This window comes from Pipra filicauda, unplaced genomic scaffold (assembly GCF_003945595.2).
Source record: "Pipra filicauda isolate LSUMZ 115617 unplaced genomic scaffold, ASM394559v2 scaffold687_size377397_pilon, whole genome shotgun sequence".
Classification (NCBI taxonomy): domain Eukaryota; kingdom Metazoa; phylum Chordata; class Aves; order Passeriformes; family Pipridae; genus Pipra; species Pipra filicauda.
This window is the reverse complement of record NW_024104850.1, coordinates 271651-290672: the sequence shown is the minus strand read 5'-3', so window position 1 is coordinate 290672 and position 19022 is coordinate 271651. Positions and strand designations below refer to the sequence as shown.

The window sequence follows — 19022 nt, the reverse complement described above, 5'->3', positions numbered from 1 at the left end:
CCCCAGACCCCTGACTTGGTCCTGCTGCCCCTTGAGCATCTCCAGCTCCTGCAGAACCAGGCATTTCTTTGCTCCCCACAGGGTCGTTCCCACACCCAGAATGGAATCTGGAGGCAGCAGGATGTGCACAGGGCTCCCATTTCCTACAGTGCAAAGGGGCTGCAGGGAATGATTCCCCTGCTCTTGCAAATCTGCCAAAACCTGCAGGGCACAGAAGGGGGAGCTTCAGGAATTTGCTGGCCTTGGGAGTGGAGCTCACAGGGTATTGAGAGGAACATATCCCTCAAATACAATCTCTCTGCATACACAGTATCTGTCTGGACAGACAGATAAAGCAATAATCAGATATATTCTGTATCCTATATATGGCACATATGCTATAGAATCCATCCTTAGGTGTTATATGATAGATCTGTAAGATATTACAAATAATAAGCAATAGTAAGGCAAGTGTCCTCCTTAGGGACACACACCCACCGCCCCCCAAACTCCTGCCTGGGTTTGTTCCCTGGGGGTCTCTGCAGCAGCAAGCACAGCCCCACACTGACTGCTCTGGGCTGTGCAGGCATTTGTGGTTCTGCCTGTCTCACACACACAAAACAGTCTTGTTAGTGCTGCCCTCAGGAAACCCCCCCTTCCCCTTGGTCCAGCTAAAACCATGGAATTTGTCTTTGTTTCCCTTGGGTTCAGGGTCAGGCTGTGCCTGTGTCCAGCCCAGAGGCTCAGAAAAGCATTTCTCCCATCCCACTGCAATCTGCTGCTGCAGACAGGACCCAGGCACTGGTGGCACTGGGAGTGAACAGCAGAGTGTTTCCAGGGGCTCTCTGAAGGAACACGAGTGTCCAAAGAAACCAGCACAAGTGTCCACAGAAGTCCCAGTCCTTCGTCCCTGAATGAGCTTGTTCAGCCTAGGAAAAACTAAGTTTTATTTCCATGGAAGGAGGTTTTTCCCACTTTTACACCAGTTTAGTTCCAAACTGGTTTCTTCATTTCCTCCTCCCAATTTCCCTGAAGGACACTGACAGGGGCCATGGACACTGACAGGGATCACAGAGTTTGTCCCTTGGCCATACAGCTCCTGCTGTTTGGTAGCACAGGAGAGGTTAATTAGAGCCCAGGCTCCAATCCCAGGGCACCCATTGGATCAGCACTTGTGGATACAAACTGACCTTGGGCTCAGGATGCAGCTGGGAGCAGAGATTTCCCTGCAAAGTCTGCAGTGAGTCAAGCTCTGGAGAGGAGATTGTGCCCCATGGATGGGATTGCAGAGGCTCCCTCAGGTCCCCAGCAGGAATCATCACTCTCTGCAAGTCCCTGCCAGGAGGTTGGAGCCAGGTGGGGGTGGGGCTGTTGTGCCAGGAAGCAGCAGTAGGACAAGAGGGCTGGGTCTTGAGCTGTGCCAGGGGAGGTTTAGGTTGGATATTAGGAAGCAGTTTTTTGGGGTGAGAGTAGTCAGGCCTTGGAATGGGCTGGTCAGGGAGGGGGTGGAGTCAGCGTCCCTGGAGGTGTTGAAGGTGAGAGTGGATGTGGCCTCAGTGCCATGGTCTGGGAAGCACAGCGGGGTTGGATCCAGGGTTGGACTTGATGATCCTGGAGGTCTTTTCCAACGTGGCTGATTCTGTGATTCTCTGATTGCCATTCCTATGGCAGCACATGCTTGAGGCTCTATCCCCAGGGTGATAGAGATGTCTGTCCATATCTATCTCCAAGGTTAGTCTGTAAATGTGTGGTGTTAGAAAAGCAGGCTGAGTTCTGGATGGTTGTAGAAGGAGAAGGAAGCCCAGAGGGCAGTGCAAGCAGGCAGCCCTCAGCTTGCACCTGATGTCCCCTCCCTGCAGGTTCCTGTCCTTGAGCCCAGGCCCTGAGGTGAGGCTGAGAAGTGGCGCGGAGGTGAGCCCAGAGCTGTCCCTGAGGGGAGGCTGAGAATAAGTGCAAGGCAGAGGTGCTGCTGAGGAAGGAGAGCCCTGTGGTGGGGAAGAAGACAAAGCTGTGAATGCCCATCCCCGAGCAGGTGCTGTGTCCATCCCCTGTGTGCCAGGTGAGCTGGGGCTTTGCTGCAGAGCTGCGGGCGCTGATTTGAGCGTCTCCAAGTGCTGAGATGGTGGGCACCCAGGAACACAAACTGTGCCTGGCCACGGAGCCTGCAAGGAGGAGCAGAGACAGCCCTGGCAGTGTGTGGGGCCAGGTTGTCCCTGTGCCTTCCCCTGCAGGCCCTGGCTGTCCCTGCTGGGCCCCTGTCCATCCCCATCAGGTCCCTGCCCGTCCCCCTGGGCTGAGCTCCCCCCAGGAAGTGCCGTGGAGCTGAAGCTGCTGCCATCCCCCCCTGCAGCCGCTGCCCCAGCCAAGGGAGCAGCAAAGGCAGGGCCAGGAGCAGAGGCAGCAGCAGGGGAGCCCTGGGGGGGCCGGGAAGCTCTTGTGTGGGTCAGGAAAGAGGCGCTGGGCACGAGGCCGGGGCTGTGCTGAGCAGGCCCATCCCTCACATCCCCCCAGCCAACGCCGGCTGCCCGGGGGGCTTGGGAGGGACCCCCAGCCCGTGTGCCCCACACTGAGCTGGCAGAGAGAGAGCCAAGGGACAGGGCCACGGGCAGGGCCATGGGTGAGGGACAGGCAGGGCCATTGCAGGGCCATGGTGAGGGCACAGCCTGTGGCAGCAGAGCTGCCCAGGGCCGGGGGCAGCCGGAGGTGTTGTGACCAGCCAGTGCTGTTGCTGAGCAGAACACGAGGCCTCTTGCAGACCCCTGGAGCAGCCTCCCACTTGCCAGCCCCACCCTGGTGGGGTGACACTGTCCCCTCCCTACAGGACACTCCCCCGAAATCTTCGGGGGGGCCTTTTGTGTCTATTCCTGGTTGCTGATTCCTGCTGGGGACCTGAGGGCCCCTCTGCAATCCCATCCATGGGGCACAATCTCCTCTCCAGAGCTTGACTCCCTGCAGACTTTGCAGGGAAATCTGTGCTGGCAACCCAAGTATGTCACGACCCCCCACACTCTCCCCAAGATATTTGGGATAAGTTCCCCTTCCCAGGTACCCGCGGGATGGGGGGGAGGTGCTTGTTTTCCTGCTGTTCGTGTTCCTGCTCCGCCCCTGTCCCTGCCCTTCCTGCCGCTGTCGGGTGAGTGGAGCGGCCACGATGGGAAAGGGGCGAGAGAAGCGACCCAGGAGCCTGAAACGGGGGAGCGGAGAAGGGGAAACCTGGACAGGAGGGACCTCTGGTTTCCCTGGGACAACACAGTGGAGAACCTGGAGAGGGGAAATGTCTGGGAACATGGCACCAGTAAGGCGAGAGTCAGAGGAGAAGGAACCCTTGGGACCCCCAACACTCCCAGCATCCCTAAGTGGGACCCCCAGCATCTCAGACAGGAGAGACCCTCTGAACCCCAGAGGGGACAGACCAGAGAGGGGGAACTTCTGGGAGAATTTTTTTGGGCTAATCTTCATATTTTGGAGTATTTTTAGCTGAATTTCAACTTTTTGCAGTTTGAGGGACTAAGGGTCTTCTTGCTATTTCTGAAAATTTTTTGCCTGAATGTCAGTGGTTTGGGTTTTTCTGAGCTGGATCTTGGTGTTTTGGAGGTTTTTATGGACACAGGATGCCCAGTGAGTTCTAGAGATGGACTTGGGCAGGAGGAACCCCCAAGCCAACGCGCTCAGCCCTTGTTTTCCCCCCATCAGGATTTGTCCTTCCCAAAGCTTGGGCGGATGGAGGAGGAGGCTGCGAGGAAGAGGAAGATGCCTTGGTCCCCCCAGGCAGGTGAGGAGGTAGTCAGTGTCCCTTTGGGCGGGTGTTGTGCTGGCTCTGTCAGCCGAGCATGGCCCCGGCTGCAGGACAACCCCGCTGGCGCCGCCGTCCTGCCGGGGCCGCAGTTGGGGGGATGTCCTTGGCCTTCCCTGTGGGCCGGAGGCAAATCCCCTGCCTGTCCTTCTTGCTTCCTGCCCCAGGCCCTGAGGTGAGGACGGAGAGCCCGGAGGACAAATCCCCCCGTGAGACCCTGGTGGGAGAGGCCGTTTTGAAGGGCTCCCCGGCGCAGGAAGGCAGCGGGGAGGAAAAGGGCCGGAGATCCCCCCGCAGGAGGGGCTCCAAAGCCATCCCAGGGTGCTCTGAGGAGGAAAGAGCCAGCCTGTGCCGGGAAGGCGGCCGGAGCTTGAGGCGGAGCTCTGAGCTGGTGGTCCCTGAGCAGCCTCCCAGCAGGGAGAAGCCCTTCAGGTGCTTGGAATGTGGGAAGAGCTTCAGGAAGAGCACCAACCTCCTGTGCCATCAGCATATCCACACTGGGGAACGTCCATACACTTGTGGGGAATGTGGGAAGAGTTTCAGTGACAGCTCCAACCTTAGGCGACACCGGCAAATCCACACTGGGGAACGTCCCTACACATGTGGGGAATGTGGGAAGAGTTTCAGGGACAGCTCCACTCTCACCCGACACCAGCGCATCCACACTGGGGAACAGCCATGCCCATGTCAGGAATGCGGGAAGAGTTTCAGGGACAGCTCCACCCTGATGCAACACCAGCACATCCACACTGGGGAACGGCCATACCCATGTCAGGAATGTGGGAAGAGTTTCAGGATCAGTTCTGACCTGATCCAACACCAGCACATCCACACTGGAAAATGGCCTTACACATGTGGGGAATGTGGGAAGGGCTTCAGTTACAGCTCCAGACTCCGCAAACACCAGCTCATCCACACTGGGGAACGACCTTACAAGTGCTTGGAATGTGGGAAGGGGTTTCAGACCAGCTCAACTCTCCTCCTGCACGAGCGGACACACACGGATGAGAGGCCCTTCCGCTGCACCGACTGCGGGAAGGGCTTCAAGTACAACTCCACCCTCGTCGCCCACCGGCGCATCCACAATGGGGAGAGGCCCTACAAGTGTGGGGAGTGTGGGAAGAGCTTCACCCACAGCTCTAACTTTACCAGACACCAACAGACCCACCGGTAAGGGAAGCCCTACCAGTGCCCCGACTGTGGGAAGAGCTTCAGCCGCTACTTCCACCCTGAATGAAGCCCCTGATGGTGAGGCAACCCCTGGAGTCCAGTGACTGTCAGTCCATCCCTTTTGACCGCAAAGGGCCAGTCCCCTTTCCCAGGGACACATTCTTCCAACAGAACCCTTTTCGGGGGCTGTGTGGAGATTCCTGCCTTGGCTGGGGACCCCCCAGGGTCAGTCCTGGAGGAGGGGGCAGAGATCTCCTCCTGAGCGTTGGTCTGGGGGAGTTCCATCCATCTCTAATTAAGAATTATTGCTTTTGTGGCAGCTTGAGTAGAATTGCTTCAACAATTGCTTTAGTGTAGAGCACTGTCCTGTCTTATCCTGTACTCCTGGTAGTCTTAGTGTTTGTACTGTGCAGTAAATAATTCTGATGAAGATCTTTTGTCTGATCATTTGTAACTATAACTAACTCATTTCTATCAATAGATCTGTTTTACCATTATTAAAATCTGGGCGACAAAAGTGTTTCAGTCACACCTCTGTAATTCCTCTAATTTGCAACTGTTGGCATAATGCAAGTGAGATTGGATACAGCACCCCCAGCACCACACTTTCCATGCACCCCTGTGTCCAAAGACCTCAATGGGACTGTTGAACCCACCAGACTATCCCCCTTTTCCACACTTCTCCCTGTAACTCCCACTTTCCCATTTTTCCCTCAATCCCCATTTCCCCTCCCCGCAACAGTTTAGGGGTCCCAACCGCCACTTTTTACCCCCTCTGTGGGCACTGAAGGAGAAAATGAGGCTGCACACACAGAGTTCCATTTCAGGACTTGTCCACCCATCTTTCCAGCATCCCCCTTTCATTGGGGTTCCTTTGGAAACAGCGCCTGGGCTTTGTCTTTTAGTCCACTGGAATTCCCAGCATGGCCCCAAAGCAGTGCCCTGATCCCACACATTCCCCTCCCCTCATGTGCTGGCTGTGTTCAGCCACCAGAGAAAAACACAGGCTGCCATGCAGAGCGTTCCAAGTGGTTTCCACTTTGGCAAACAGCCCTCTCTGGATGGAAAACACCAGTCAAGGCCAAAGCACTCCTTTTGGATCCTGATTAACTGAATGCAGCTGCTGCTGCCTTAACTTGTTCCCACAGAAATTCTCAGGGTTCCTTTGCTTCCAGGAGGCCCCACATGTCACAATGGCCCCTTGGTTCCATGAGCTTCCCCAGTCTCCAAAGGTTCCTTTAGTTCCATGAGGCCCTGCAGTCCCCAAATGCCCTTTGGATTCTCAGAGATTTCCCACTGTCCCAGGGTCCCTTGTGCTTCAGAAGGAGCTGCAGTGGGACAGTGGCCCCTTGGTTCCGTGAGCTCTGCAGTGTTCCAGGAATCCTTGGGTTCCAGGAGAGCCTGCAGTTTCACAAGGAGCACTTGAATGCAGGAGGTTCTGCAGGGTCACAATGGCCCCTGGATTCTGGGAGGTTCAGAAATATCTCAGGGCTCCCTTGGTTCCAGGAGGACACACATGTCAGCAGGAACCCTTGGTTCCAGGAGGTTTGACAGTGTCCCAGAATTCCTTTGATTTCACGAGACCCTGGATTGTCCCAATGGCCTCCTGATTCCATCAGCCCCCTCAATGTCACAGTGGTCCATTGGTTCCATGAGTTTCTGCAGCGTCCCAGGGTTTCTTTTGTTCCATGGGGAGTTGCAGTGTCACAATGGGCCCTGAATTCCAGGAGTTTTCCCAGGGTGACAGTGCTGCCTTGATTCCATGAGATTCCATAGTGTCCCTGGGCTCCTTTGGCTCCAGAAGGCCCTGCAGTGTCACAATGGTCCTTGGTTCCATGAGGTTCCACCATGTCCTTGCTGGAACATGCGTGGCTGTAATGCTGCCCCACCTGCAGAGCTGCCTCCAGCTCTGGGCTCCAGCACAGGAAGGACATGGACCTGTTGGAGCGAGTGCAGAGGGGAGCAGCAAGAGGATCAGAGGGATGGAGCAGCTCTGCTGTGAGGAAAGGCTGAGAGAATTGGGATTGTTGAGGCTGGAGAAGAGAAGGCTCAGGGGTGACCTAATTGTGGCCTTCTGGTGCCTGAAGGGAGCCAACAGGAAAGATGGAGAGAGACTTTGGACAAGGGCCTGGAGTGACAGGACAAGGGGCAGTGGCTTCACACGGATAGAGGGAAGGGTTGGAGGAGATAGGATGAAGGAATTCTTTCCTCTGAGGGTGCTGAGATGCTCTTGAAGGCCCCTCCCAAGCCAAAGCATTCCATGATTGTGGGACTGGTGGGTGAGGTGGTGGTTGGAGCCGTCTGGGGCACAGGGACCCAAAATGAGGGAGTTTTCCATTGTGGGGGAAGGAAGGAGGGGGCAGCAGAACTGACCCCTTGGACACCTGGCAGGCAGGCTTTGGCTGGAAGCTGGTGATGGGGAGCTGAGTGAAGCCCCCACAATGCAGGAGGAAATGGTCAGTGACCTGCTCTGCCAGTGAGACCCCCCCAAGTGCCTGGGTCCACATGGGATGCAGCCAAGAGTCCTGAGGGAGCTGGAGAAAGAGCTGGCCAAGCCACTCTCACTCATTCCCCAGCAGTGCTGCACAACTGCACAAGTCCCAGCTGACTGGCAACAAGCACATGGGATGCCCATCCCCAGGAAGGGTCAAAAGGGGGATCTGGGCAACTCCTGGCCTGTCCCATTGGCCTGAGGACCGGGGAAGTCCATGCAGCAGATCCTCCTCAGTGCCATCCCATGGCAGGGGCAGGACAACCAGGGGATCAGGCCCAGCCAGCGTGGGGTTGGGAAAGGCAGGTCCTGCCTGACCAACCTCATCTCCTTCTCTGACAAAGGACCCGCTCAGCAGCTGAGGGAAAGGCTGGGATGTGTCTCTGTGGAATTCCAGAAAGCCTTTGGCACCATCTCCCTCATCATCTCCTGCACAAACTGGCTGCTCATGGCTTGCCCGGGGAACTGTTTGCTGGGTGACAAAGTGTCTGATGGCCCAGGGAGTGGTGGGGAATGGAAGGAAATCCAGGTGGGGCCGGTCACTAGTGGGGTTCCCAAGGGCTCAGGGTTGGGGCTGATCCTGTTTCACATCGTTCTTGATGATCTGGGCCAGGGGATCGAGTGCCCCCTCAGGAAAGTCGTGGACAACACCATGTTGGGTGTGAGTGTGGATGTGCTGGAGGGCAGGAAGGCTCTGCAGAGGGATCTGGACAGGCTGGATCAATAAGGCCAAGTGTCAGGGCCTGCCCTTGGGTCCCAACAACCCCATGGAACGCTCCAGGCTGGGGGCAGAGGGGCTGGAGAGCTGCTCAGCAGAAAGGGACTTGGGGGTGCTGCTTGACAGCAGCTGGATATGAGGCAGAGTGTGCCCAGGGGGGCAAGAAGGGGGGCAAGAAGGCCAAGGGCATGGTGGCCTTTGTGGAGAAGAGTGTGGCCAGCAGGAGCAGAGAACTGATTGCCCCTGTGTGCTGGGCACTGGGGAGGCCCCACCTGGAGTGCTGTGTCCAGTTGTGGCCCCTCAGTGCCAAAAGGCCCTTGAGGGGCTGGAGCGTGTCCAGAGAAGGGAACGGAGCTGGGGAAGGCTCTGGAAAACATGTCTGCTGAGGGACGGCTGAGGGAACTGGGCTGGTTGAGTGTGGAGAAGGGGAGGCTCAGGGGGGACCTCATTGCTCTCTGCAATGACCTCAAAGGAGGTTTTAGTGGGGTGGGGGTTGGTCTCTTCTGCCAAGTCTATAGTGAAAGGTTGTGAGGGAATGACCTTAAATTGCTATGGGCAAGGTTCATATTAGATGTTAAAGAAACCTTTTTCCCCTGAGAGAGTGTTCAGGCATTGGAACGAGTAGCCCAGGGAGGTGGTGCAGGAAGTGTTCAGATGTTGGGCTGACCTTGGCTGGACACCATGTGCCCTCCCAGCCACTCTATCACTCCCCTTCCCAGCGGGACAGGGGAGAGAGTAAGGTGGAAAAAAAAAAATAGTGAGTTAAGGCAGTTTATTTAAAGCAAAGCGATGCTTGTGCACACAGAAGCCAAAGACAGCAGGGTTTGTTCTCTGCTTCCCATGAGCAGCCATGGTCGGCCACTCCCGAGGAGCAGGGCTTGGGTCCGCGGGACGGTTCCTCAGCAGGCAGCCATCAGACAATGAATGCCCCCCTCCTGCTCCCTGCCTCAGCTTTTAGAGCTGAGCTGACCTCCCATGGGCTGCAATGTCCCTTGGCTCAGTTGGGCTCAGCTGGCCTACTTGGGTCCCCTGCCAGGCTCTTGCCCTCAGCTAAGGAAGGAATGTCCCAGTGTTGGTGCTGTGCTCAGCAGGGGCCAAAACACTGGGGTGTTCTCAACCCCCTTCCAGCTGCCAATGCCAAGCCCAGCCCTGGGAGGGCTGCTGTGGGGAACTGAACTGCAGCTCAGCCAGACTCAACCCAAATATCTATGGCACATATTCTATAGAATCCATCCTTAGGTGTTGTATGATAGGTCTATAAGATATTACAGATAATAAGCAATAATAAGGCAAGTGTCCTCCTTAGGGACACACACACAGCCCCCCAAACTCCTGCCTGGGTTTGTTCCCTGGGGGTCTCTGCAGCAGCAAGCACAGCCCCACACTGACTGCTCTGGGCTGTGCAGGCATTTGTGGTTCTGCCTGTCTCACACACACATCCAACCTTGGGATGGATCTGGATGTCACTGGATGTGATGTCACAGGGGAGCTGTGATGTCACAGGAAGGTTGTGATGTCACAGGGGAGGACATGATGTCACAGGGATGATATGATGTCACAGGAGAGATGTGATATATGATGGATGTGACGTCAGCTGTTGTGACACTTCAGGGTCTCATGGAACCAAAGGAACCCTGGGACAGTGAGGAACCTCATGGAGTCAAGGGCCTATTGAGACACTGCGAAGCTCATGGAACCAGAGGAATTCTGGGAGAGTGTGGAACTTCATGGAATCAAAGGGCCATTCTGACACTGGAGGGCCTCCTGGATCTGAAGGAAACCTGAGAGACTGCAGAATCTCATGGAATCAAGTGGCCAGTGTGACATGGGGGACCTCCCGGAAGCAAAGAAACCCTGGGACATTTTGGAACTTCATGGAATCGCTGGGCCATTGTGACACTGGGGAACCTCATGGAATTGTGTGGCCATTGTGACACTGCAGGGCCTCATGGAATAAAATGAAACCTGGGACACTGTGAAACCACATGGGATCAAGGGGTGCCTGTGACCCTGCAGGACCTCATGGAACCAAGGGAAGCCTGGGACACTGAGGAAACTCGTGGAACCAAGTGGCCTTTGTGACCCTGCAGAATGGCACGGAATCAACAACCCATTGTGACACTGCAGGGCTTCATGGAACCGAAGGAATCCTTGGACACTGTGGAACCTCATAGAAACAAAGGGCCATTGTGACACTCCTGGGCCTTGTGGATCCAAAGGAATCTTGGGATGCTGTGGAACCTCCCAGAATCAAGGGGCCATTTTGACACCGTGGAACCTCATGGAATCAACAGTCCATTCTGAGTCTGCAGGGCCCAGGGAAGCAAAGGAATCCTGGGACACTGTGGAATCTCACAGAATCAAGGGACCATTGTGACCCTGCGGAGTCTCGAGGAGATGAAGAAGCCCTGGGAGACTGGAACTTCACGGAATCAAGGGACCGTTGTGACAGTGCAGGTCCTCATGGAACCAAGGGAAAATGGGGACACTGTGAAAACTCATGGCATCAAGGGGCCATTTTGACATGCAGGGCTTCCTAGAACCAAAGGAAGCCTGGGACGTTTGGGATCGTCCTGGAATCGAGGGGCCATCGGGACACTGTGGAACCTCATGAAAGGAGAGGAACCCTGAGACTGTGCAGAACCTGAGGGCAGAAAGGAGCCATCGGGACACTGCAAAACCTCGTGGAATCGAGGGGCCACGGCTTCACATCTGGGTCTCATGGAACCAAAGGAAACCAGGGACACTGGGGAAACTCATGGAAGCAGGGAGACCCTGGGACACAGTGGAGCCTCACGGAATCAAGGGGCCATTGGGACACTGCAGGACCTTCTGGGGCCAAAGGAACCCTGGGCTGCTGCAGAACCTCACGGAGGTGGGAAGCTGCTGTGTGGGGCCCCCACGACGAGTGGCTGAGGCTGCTGAAGGAGAAGGTGAGTGAAGCCAATTTGCAGAAGTGGAAGCCGTGGGCAACACCACTGAGCCCCCTTGCCAGGGTCAGTTACCATGGCAACCATCAGACATTCCCATTGTGTGCTGGGTTAAAAGTAAACCGGAGGGAGAAATGAACCCACCCGAGGGATTGCAAGTCAGAGTTACAATTTACTAAGATTACAATAAATACAATGATACAGAGAAAAATGGTTTTAACCCACAAAAATAGCTGTATAAGCCAGCACCCTGGGACAAGAACAGAACAGTGCTGAGCACCACGTGGCCCCCCAGGGTGCAAAGTAAAAGGAAAGGAAAACCTGTTGGTCCAGATGATGGTGGCAGTTCTGTTGAGGTAGTGATGGCAGTCCTGTCAGGAGTGGCAGTGGCAGTCCTGTTGGAGTTCTGGTCCTCCTCTCGATCCCACGAGTGGCACCAGAAGTCCCCAAACCCCAAGAGTATATGTGCTCAGGTTCAGGTGGGGATGTCCAGCACCTCCCCCAGGGTGGGGAGTTTCACAATGGGCGATTTAACTCTGTGAGTCACGGGGTATTTTTGGAGTGTTTGATGGTCTGGGTGTTGCAGCTGCCTGTTCTGCCAGTCCAAGGTGGCCCATTAGCAGAGATGACCCTGCAGGCTGGGGGTGAAGGTGCTGATGGGTGTGAAGACAAAGGAACACCTCTTGCACAGTTCTTTCACACCCAGCTTGTAGCCTGAGGCGTCAGGTGGGCCCTGGGCAGCTGCTGCAAAGGATCCATTCTTAAGAGTCCATCAGAAATGACACAGAGGGTGTAGAATACACAGTTTTGGTTGCACTCACACAGTGATAAACTGGTCCTGGCCCCTGCAACTAGGACAGATTGCTAGGGTCGGTTACCATGGCAACCATCACACATTCCCATTGCTACAATCAGTTATGATGGCTACCATCATATGTCCCACTGGTAGAGTGGGTTACCATGGCAACCATCACACATTCCCATTACTATGGTCAGTTACTATGGCAACCATTACACATTTCCATTGCTACAATCAGTAACCATGGAAACCATCATACATTCCCATTTCTACAGTCAGTTACCATTACAACCATCATACATTCCCGTTGCTACGGTCAGTTACCATGGCAACCATCATACCTCCCACTGCTATGGTCCATTACCATGGCAACCACCATACATTCTCGTCATTACAGTCAGTTACCGTGGCAACCATCATACAACCCACTGCTTCGGTCAGTTACCATGGCAACCATAATATTTCCACTGGTACAGTCAGTTACCATGGCAACCATCATACATTCTCTTTGCTATGGTCAGTTACCATGGCAACCACCATACATTCTCATAGCTACAGCTTCGGTTACCATGGTAACAATCATACATTCTCATTGCTATGGTCGGTTTCTATGGCAACCCTCATAGATTCTCATTGCTACAGTCGGTTTCCATGGCAACCCTCATACATTCCCATTGCTACTGTCAGTTACCATGGCAACCATCATACCTCGCACTGCTATGATCAGTTACCATGGTAAACCTCATACACTGTATTACTACGGTCGGTTACCATGGCAACCAGCATACATTCCCATTGCTACCATCAGTTACCATGGCAACCAGCACATTCCCACTGTTATGGTTGGTTACCATAGCAACCATCATACAGTCCCATTTCTATGGTCAGTTACCATGGCAACCACCATACATTTTCATTGTCATCATATACCCCACTGCTACGGTCAGTTACCATGGCAACCATCATACTTCCAATGGTACAGTCGGTTACCATGGCAACCATCATACATTCTCATTGGTATGGTAAGTTACCATGGCAACCACCATACATTCTCATTGCTATGGTCAGTTACCATGGCAACCACCATACATTCTCATTGCTATGGTCAATTACCATGGCAACCATCATACATTCCCATTGCTACGGTAAGTTACCATGGCAACCATCATTTTTTCCCATAGCTATGGTTGGTTACCATGGCAACCATCATACATTCCCGTTGCTATGATAGGTTACCATGGCAACCATCATTTATTCCCATAGCTATGGTAAGTTACCATGGCAACCATCATACATTCTCATTGCCACTGTCAGTTACCATGGCAACCATCATACATTCTCTTTGCTATGGTCGGTTTCCATGGCAACCATCATACATTCCCATTGCTATATTCGGTTACCATGGCAACCATCATACATTTCCATTGCTGTGGTCAGTTACCATGGCAAACATTATACATTGTATTACTACAGTCGGTTATCATTGCAACCATCATACATTCCCATTTCTACGGTCGGTTACCATGGCAACCATCATACATTCTCATTGCTATGGTCGTTTACCACGGCAATAACCATACATTCTCGTCTCTACGGTCAGTTACCATGGCAACCATCATACATTTCCGTTGGTACGGTCAGTTACCATGGCAACCATCATACATTCTCTTTGCTATGGTCAGTTACCATGGCAACCACCATACATTCTCATTGCCACTGTCAGTTACCATGGCAGCCATCATACATTCTCATTGCTATGGTCGGTTTCCATGGCAACCATCATACTTCCCATTGCTATTGTCGGTTACCATAGCAACCACCATACATTCTCATTGCCACTGTCAGTTACCATGGCAACCATCACATATTTCTATTGCTATGGTCGGTTTTCATGGCAACCCTCATACATTCCCATTGCTATATTCGGTTACCATGGCAACCATCATACATTTCCATTGCTACAGTCAGTTACCATGGCAACCACCATACATTCCCATTACTACGGTCAGTTTCTATGGGAACCTCTTGGTTCCTCTTGGAGAGAAGCAGATGCAGATGAGCCTCCCTCTTGTCCACCAACCTTTAGAGCAGCTGTGCTCTAAAGGCCTGTGTCCCGAGGGCTGTCTTGACCAAGACCCTGCACAAACCTCTGCCACTCTTTACATCCTGTCGTGGTGCTTTTCCAGTGAATTCCAGGGTTATCAAAGCCAACTTGAATGGGATCTTTGTCTCACTCCACAAGGTCAACCAAACCAGTCTCTCCTCTGACCCTCACCCACAAAACTTAACCCAAGTTGTTCATCCCCTAGAGCAGCTCCACAGGTCCAAGAAGCTCCTTCCCGCTGAGGACACCTCTCTCCTGCTCTTTCTCTCCTGTGTCTCCTTGGCCTTCTCTCCCAACCCATCACAGCCCTGCAACCTGGGAACTGTCTCAGCAGGCCTGGGCTGTTATTGCCTGCAAGTGGAATGAAGAGAGACTTGGGGCTGCAGTTCCTCCTGCCTGTGCCCCACACGCAGGGCATTGGGGCCTGTCTGGCTGCAGCCCCTCAGTGGGGGCACCGGGGTAAGAACAGACTTGCAGTGGGGAAAGCTGCTCTGAAAGCCCCGAGAGCTGGGCTGTGCAGAGGCTTTGCTGACAATGGCCTTGGGGGTGGACGTGCTGGGACTCAGGCCCAGGGGGAAAATCCCAGGCCTGATCCCTGAGGAGATCAGCACATGCTGCTGAAATGCTGGGGGAGAGAAGAGCCAGCAGAGGGAGGAAACAAGTGTGGACAGCCTGGGCTGATGGGATTTGGACTCGTGCCTGGCCCGGCCTTGGCTGGGCAGAGAAGGGACAGCCTTTGTGTCCCTGCAGGGCTGGGATTCACTCCCTGCCCCAAAGGCCCCCAATGTGTCTGAGAAGCCCTGGGTGGTGCCTGTCACACAACTGCTGGGAATGGGGATGGGGTTCCTGCACAGGCCCTGTGCTGTCCATGGCAGCTGCTGCACTTGTGCTGCAGAGCCCTGGCACCTCCCCTGGCACTACAGGCCCCTCTTTGGCTGTTCAATCCAGGCTCAGCTGCCCTCAATTAGGTTCAGCAGTGAAGGGATGTCCAGGAGACAATGGCCATTGTACTCTGAGGACATGTAGAAAATACCCTGATAAAGAACAGGAGAGAGACCTCTCTCCCTGTGCCACCTGACTCCATTTGGTCACCTGAACACCTCTAGGGGCTGCCCTGGACAGAAGGAACAGTGACAGGTTCCCCTGTCCTACCTGTAAGCACCTTCTGCCACTGAAGTTGGCCAAAGCAATGTCCCAGTAGCCTCCAAGAAGATCCCACAGCTGCTGCCCTGTCCCTAGGAACTGCTCCATTGGAGCCTGCAGTTCCCAGCAGGAATCTCAGTCACCTCTGGCCCCTCAGAAGGAACCAGGGCTTTGTGTCCCAGCAGGTCACTCCTGGCTTTGGTCTTCATTCATTCCCATGGGAGCTGGGACAAGGAGTCACCTGCAGGGGCCTGTTTTGGGCCCACTGAAGTGGGGCAGGAGGAATCCCAGCCCATGGGGGTTGTGGAGGGAGCTGAGTGTCCTTCTGGCCCCAGGTCTGCAGAGCCACAAGGAGACACCTCTGTTGACTCAGCTGAGTCCCTTCCCTCAGTGCAGGTGAAGGAGATCCCTCCTGGGCACTGTCTGGGTTTCCTGTCTAATGATGGGACATGAAAAGGGGACTCTTGAACTCTGTGTGTGTTTGGAGAAATGACAGTGCTGAAAGAAGTGTCTGTGCCCAGCTGAGAGAAGGCACATCATTATTTCCTTTAGTTGTGTGCCAGCAGGTTCCCCTGGAGCCCCAGGGACAGCTGGAGGGAGCCCAGGGGGGCAGAGAAAGGGCTGCCTGGGGCTGTTGCTGTGCTGCTGAGCTGGGCCTGGCTCCTGGCACACAGGGAGCTCCTGGCAAGCAAGAAGAGCTTCAAAGAGACAGCTCTGCTGGTGAGCAGCTCCTCTGCACAGCCCAGCTGGGCTGAGGGCACTGCCTGCAGTATCCAGGGCACAGGAGAGAAGGCAGAGAGATGAGAGGCAGCCTGGGCTGGGAGGTGACTGAGCTCTCACTTATGGGAGAAACCTTCTCAGGATTTCAACGAAGAATTCTCTGGCTGTAGGAAAGTTCAGCTTCTCTTCCTGGAGGCATCTCCTACAGCTGGCACATCCCACAGCTTCCAGGATCTTTCAGCAGGACTCTCCCAGTTGCTGCAGTGCAGGGGAAGTGGCCATATGGCAGAGCAGGGCAGGAGCTGCAGGCAGCAAGGGCAGAGAGGAGAAGGGAGCAGGAGGTTCAAGGGATCCTGGGGTGGGAGGACAGGGCAGAGCTGCTCAGGGCAGGAACCTTGCCAGCCCTTTGCCACGGTCAGGCTCTGGCTGCAGAGCAGTGCAGGTGAGTTCCTGCAAGTGCCTCTCCCAGCTGCCAAATGGCAGCAGTGGCAGGAGCTGTCAGGATGGCTCTGCTGGATTTGCTGGGGTGCAGCAGGAGAAGCTGCTGCAGAGCAGGACTTGCTGCTGCCCCCTCAGAGGCCCAGGGCCAGAAGGTTCCCTGTGCCAGGGCTGGCTGTGGGGTGGGAAGGTGGGGGTGCAGCCAGGGGTGCCCAGGGCTGTGGTGCAGAGCAGGGTCCTGCCCCCAGGGCTCTGTGTGCTGGGGCAGGGACTCTGCTGCCTGCCAGGGTCAGCTCTCAGCCCGGCCAAGGAGCTGCCACGGCCCTGCAGGGAGAAGGGGTGGGTGGAAGGAGTGACCCCTCCGGGCAGGGCAGGGCTGGGCAGGGCCCTTCAGCTGCAGGCTCAGGGCTCCTCACAGCTTCAGCTCCACCTCCTCCATTTCCAGGGGCCCTTCTCAGGAAGCACATCCCCCCAGAACACCTCCCCCTTCCCAGCCACCGCAGGCTGTCTGGGATCTGCTCTGCAGCCCCTGCCCAGGCAGAGCTGCCCCTGGGCACTGGGCTGGGGATGGCTCTGGCAGCACTGGCAGGGAGCTGAGCTGGGCACAGGCAGGGGCTGCTGGCAGGAACAGCTCCTCACCCAGAGACAGGCAGGCAGGGAGAGGCAGCTGCTGCCACAAGGGCTGGGCAGGGGGATGTGGGCCCCTCCCTGCTGTCCCTGTGGCACAGACCCCTTCCCTGAGCAGCTCCTGCCTGGGCTCCTTTCCCAGCCTAAGCAGAGCCTGTGCCCTCAGGCCCACGGGGGCTGGGCTGTGCATTGCCCTGCAGCAGCCAGAGCCCAGGCAAGGACAGGGCCCTGATTTCCAGCTGTCTCTCTGTGTCCCTCCTCCCTTGGCAGCAGCACTGTGGCATTTCACTGCCATCCCCTGCTGCCTGGGCTCTCCTTGTTCTCACCAGTGGCTTTTCTGAGCCAGTGTGGGGTTTGGGGGGGCAGATTCCTGTCCAGACACAAACCCTTTGGGTGCTGCTGTGGGGATGTGTCTTTAGGAGCCAAGTGCCCAAGTGCCCTCCAGGCACCTTCAGGGTCTTCAGCTGTTTGCCTGGGTGTCCTGCAGGGCTGCAGGTGCCCTCCAGAAGGGCACAGCTCTGCCATAGGATCTCTGTGCTGCGCAGGATCCCCATGGAGAAAACTCCTCAGTGCCAAATCCATGGAAATGCTCTGGGCAGCTGTACTTGGGAGCTGCAATGATCCCTGTGTGTGGCAGTCTGGGATTACAGAGATGAGATCCTAATCAGGCATCCTGAGGAAAGGCAAGGATTCTGTCAATCTGATCTTTGAACCAGGATTCCTCTGCTCCTAGAAGTGCCTTGTTACTTTTTTTAAGGGAATTCCTAAGGGTGATCCCCCTTTAGCTCTAAGCTGCCAGCCAGGGGCAGCTGTGAACAGAAAAGATGGCCAGCTCTTGTCTCTGCACCAAGAGACCATCCCTTTGCCTCTCAGGACTCACAAGATTTCCCTTGGAGCACATTAGAAATGTCAGAGATTTCAACCATCCAAACTCCTCCTGGCAAGTGGAATTCAAACAAAATAAAGTCCCCCAAATCCCCTCTCTGTGTTCTGTGCTTGGGCAAACTGTGACCAGCAGTTCTGGAAACACTCTGATACATCACAAGTGCATTTAATTGGAGGTCACCCTGTGCTCCAAGTTGCCTCTCACTGCACAGCAAGAAGGATTCCTCGGGAGCCCATTCCAGGGTCCCTGCTCTCAGTGCCCCCTTCAGCCAGCAAACCCCAGAGCTCAGGGAGAGGGATGCAGAGAGATCTTCCTGAAAAGAGGCCCTGAATGTTGAATTGCTATGAGACATGCAAGATGTTTTGCTGATTGAGCCTGGCCTAATTCAGTTCTGTCTTTATTCTCCTCAACAGAAAACAATAACCGGAGGCAGCAAATGCCCAACAGCAGCTCCCTCACCCAGTTCCTCCTCCTGGCATTCGCAGACAGGAGGGAGCTGCAGCTCCTGCACTTCTGGCTCTTCCTGGTCATCTCCCTGGCTGCCCTCCTGGCCAACGGCCTCATCCTCAGCGCCGTAGCCTGTGACCACCACCTGCACACCCCCAGGTACTTCTTTCTGCTCAACCTCTCCCTCACAGACCTGGGCTGCATCTGCACCACTGTCCCCAAAGCCATGCACAATTCCCTCTGGGACACCACAACCATCTCCTACATGGGATGTGCTGCACAGGTTTTTCTCCTCATATTCTTTCTTGGAGCAGAGTATTTCCTCCTCACCATCATGTGCTACGACCGCTACGTTGCCATCTGCAAACCCCTGCACTACGGGACCCTCCTGGGCAGCAGAACTTGTGCCCACATGGCAGCAGCTGCCTGGGCCACTGGCTTTCTCATTGCTCTGCTGCACACAGCCAACACATTTTCCCTGCCCCTGTGCCAGGGCAATGCCCTGGGCCAATTCTTCTGTGAAATCCCACACATCCTCAAGCTCTCCTGCTCACACTCAGGCTACCTCAGGGAAATTGGACTTATGTCTTTTACTCTCTCTTTAGAACTTGGCTGGTTTGTTTTCATTGTTTTCTCCTATGTGCAGATCTTCAGGGCTGTGCTGAGGATCCCCTCTCATCAGGGACGGCACAAAGCCTTTTCCACGTGTCTCCCTCACCTGGCCGTGGTCTCCCTGTTTGTCAGCACTGCCACGTTTGCCCACCTGAAGCCCCCCTC

General features: G+C 55.1%; 1 protein-coding gene across 1 annotated transcript; it reads left to right on the top strand.

The window, feature by feature from the left end:
• Nucleotides 1-4124: 4124 nt before the first annotated feature.
• LOC120324746 (zinc finger protein 239-like) lies at nucleotides 4125-5037 on the top strand (the record flags this gene model as incomplete). The annotated part of the gene is made up of 1 exon (XM_039388782.1): nucleotides 4125-5037. A coding segment is annotated over one exon (822 nt), but the record flags the coding sequence as incomplete, so codon positions are not given.
• Nucleotides 5038-19022: the final 13985 nt, after the last annotated feature.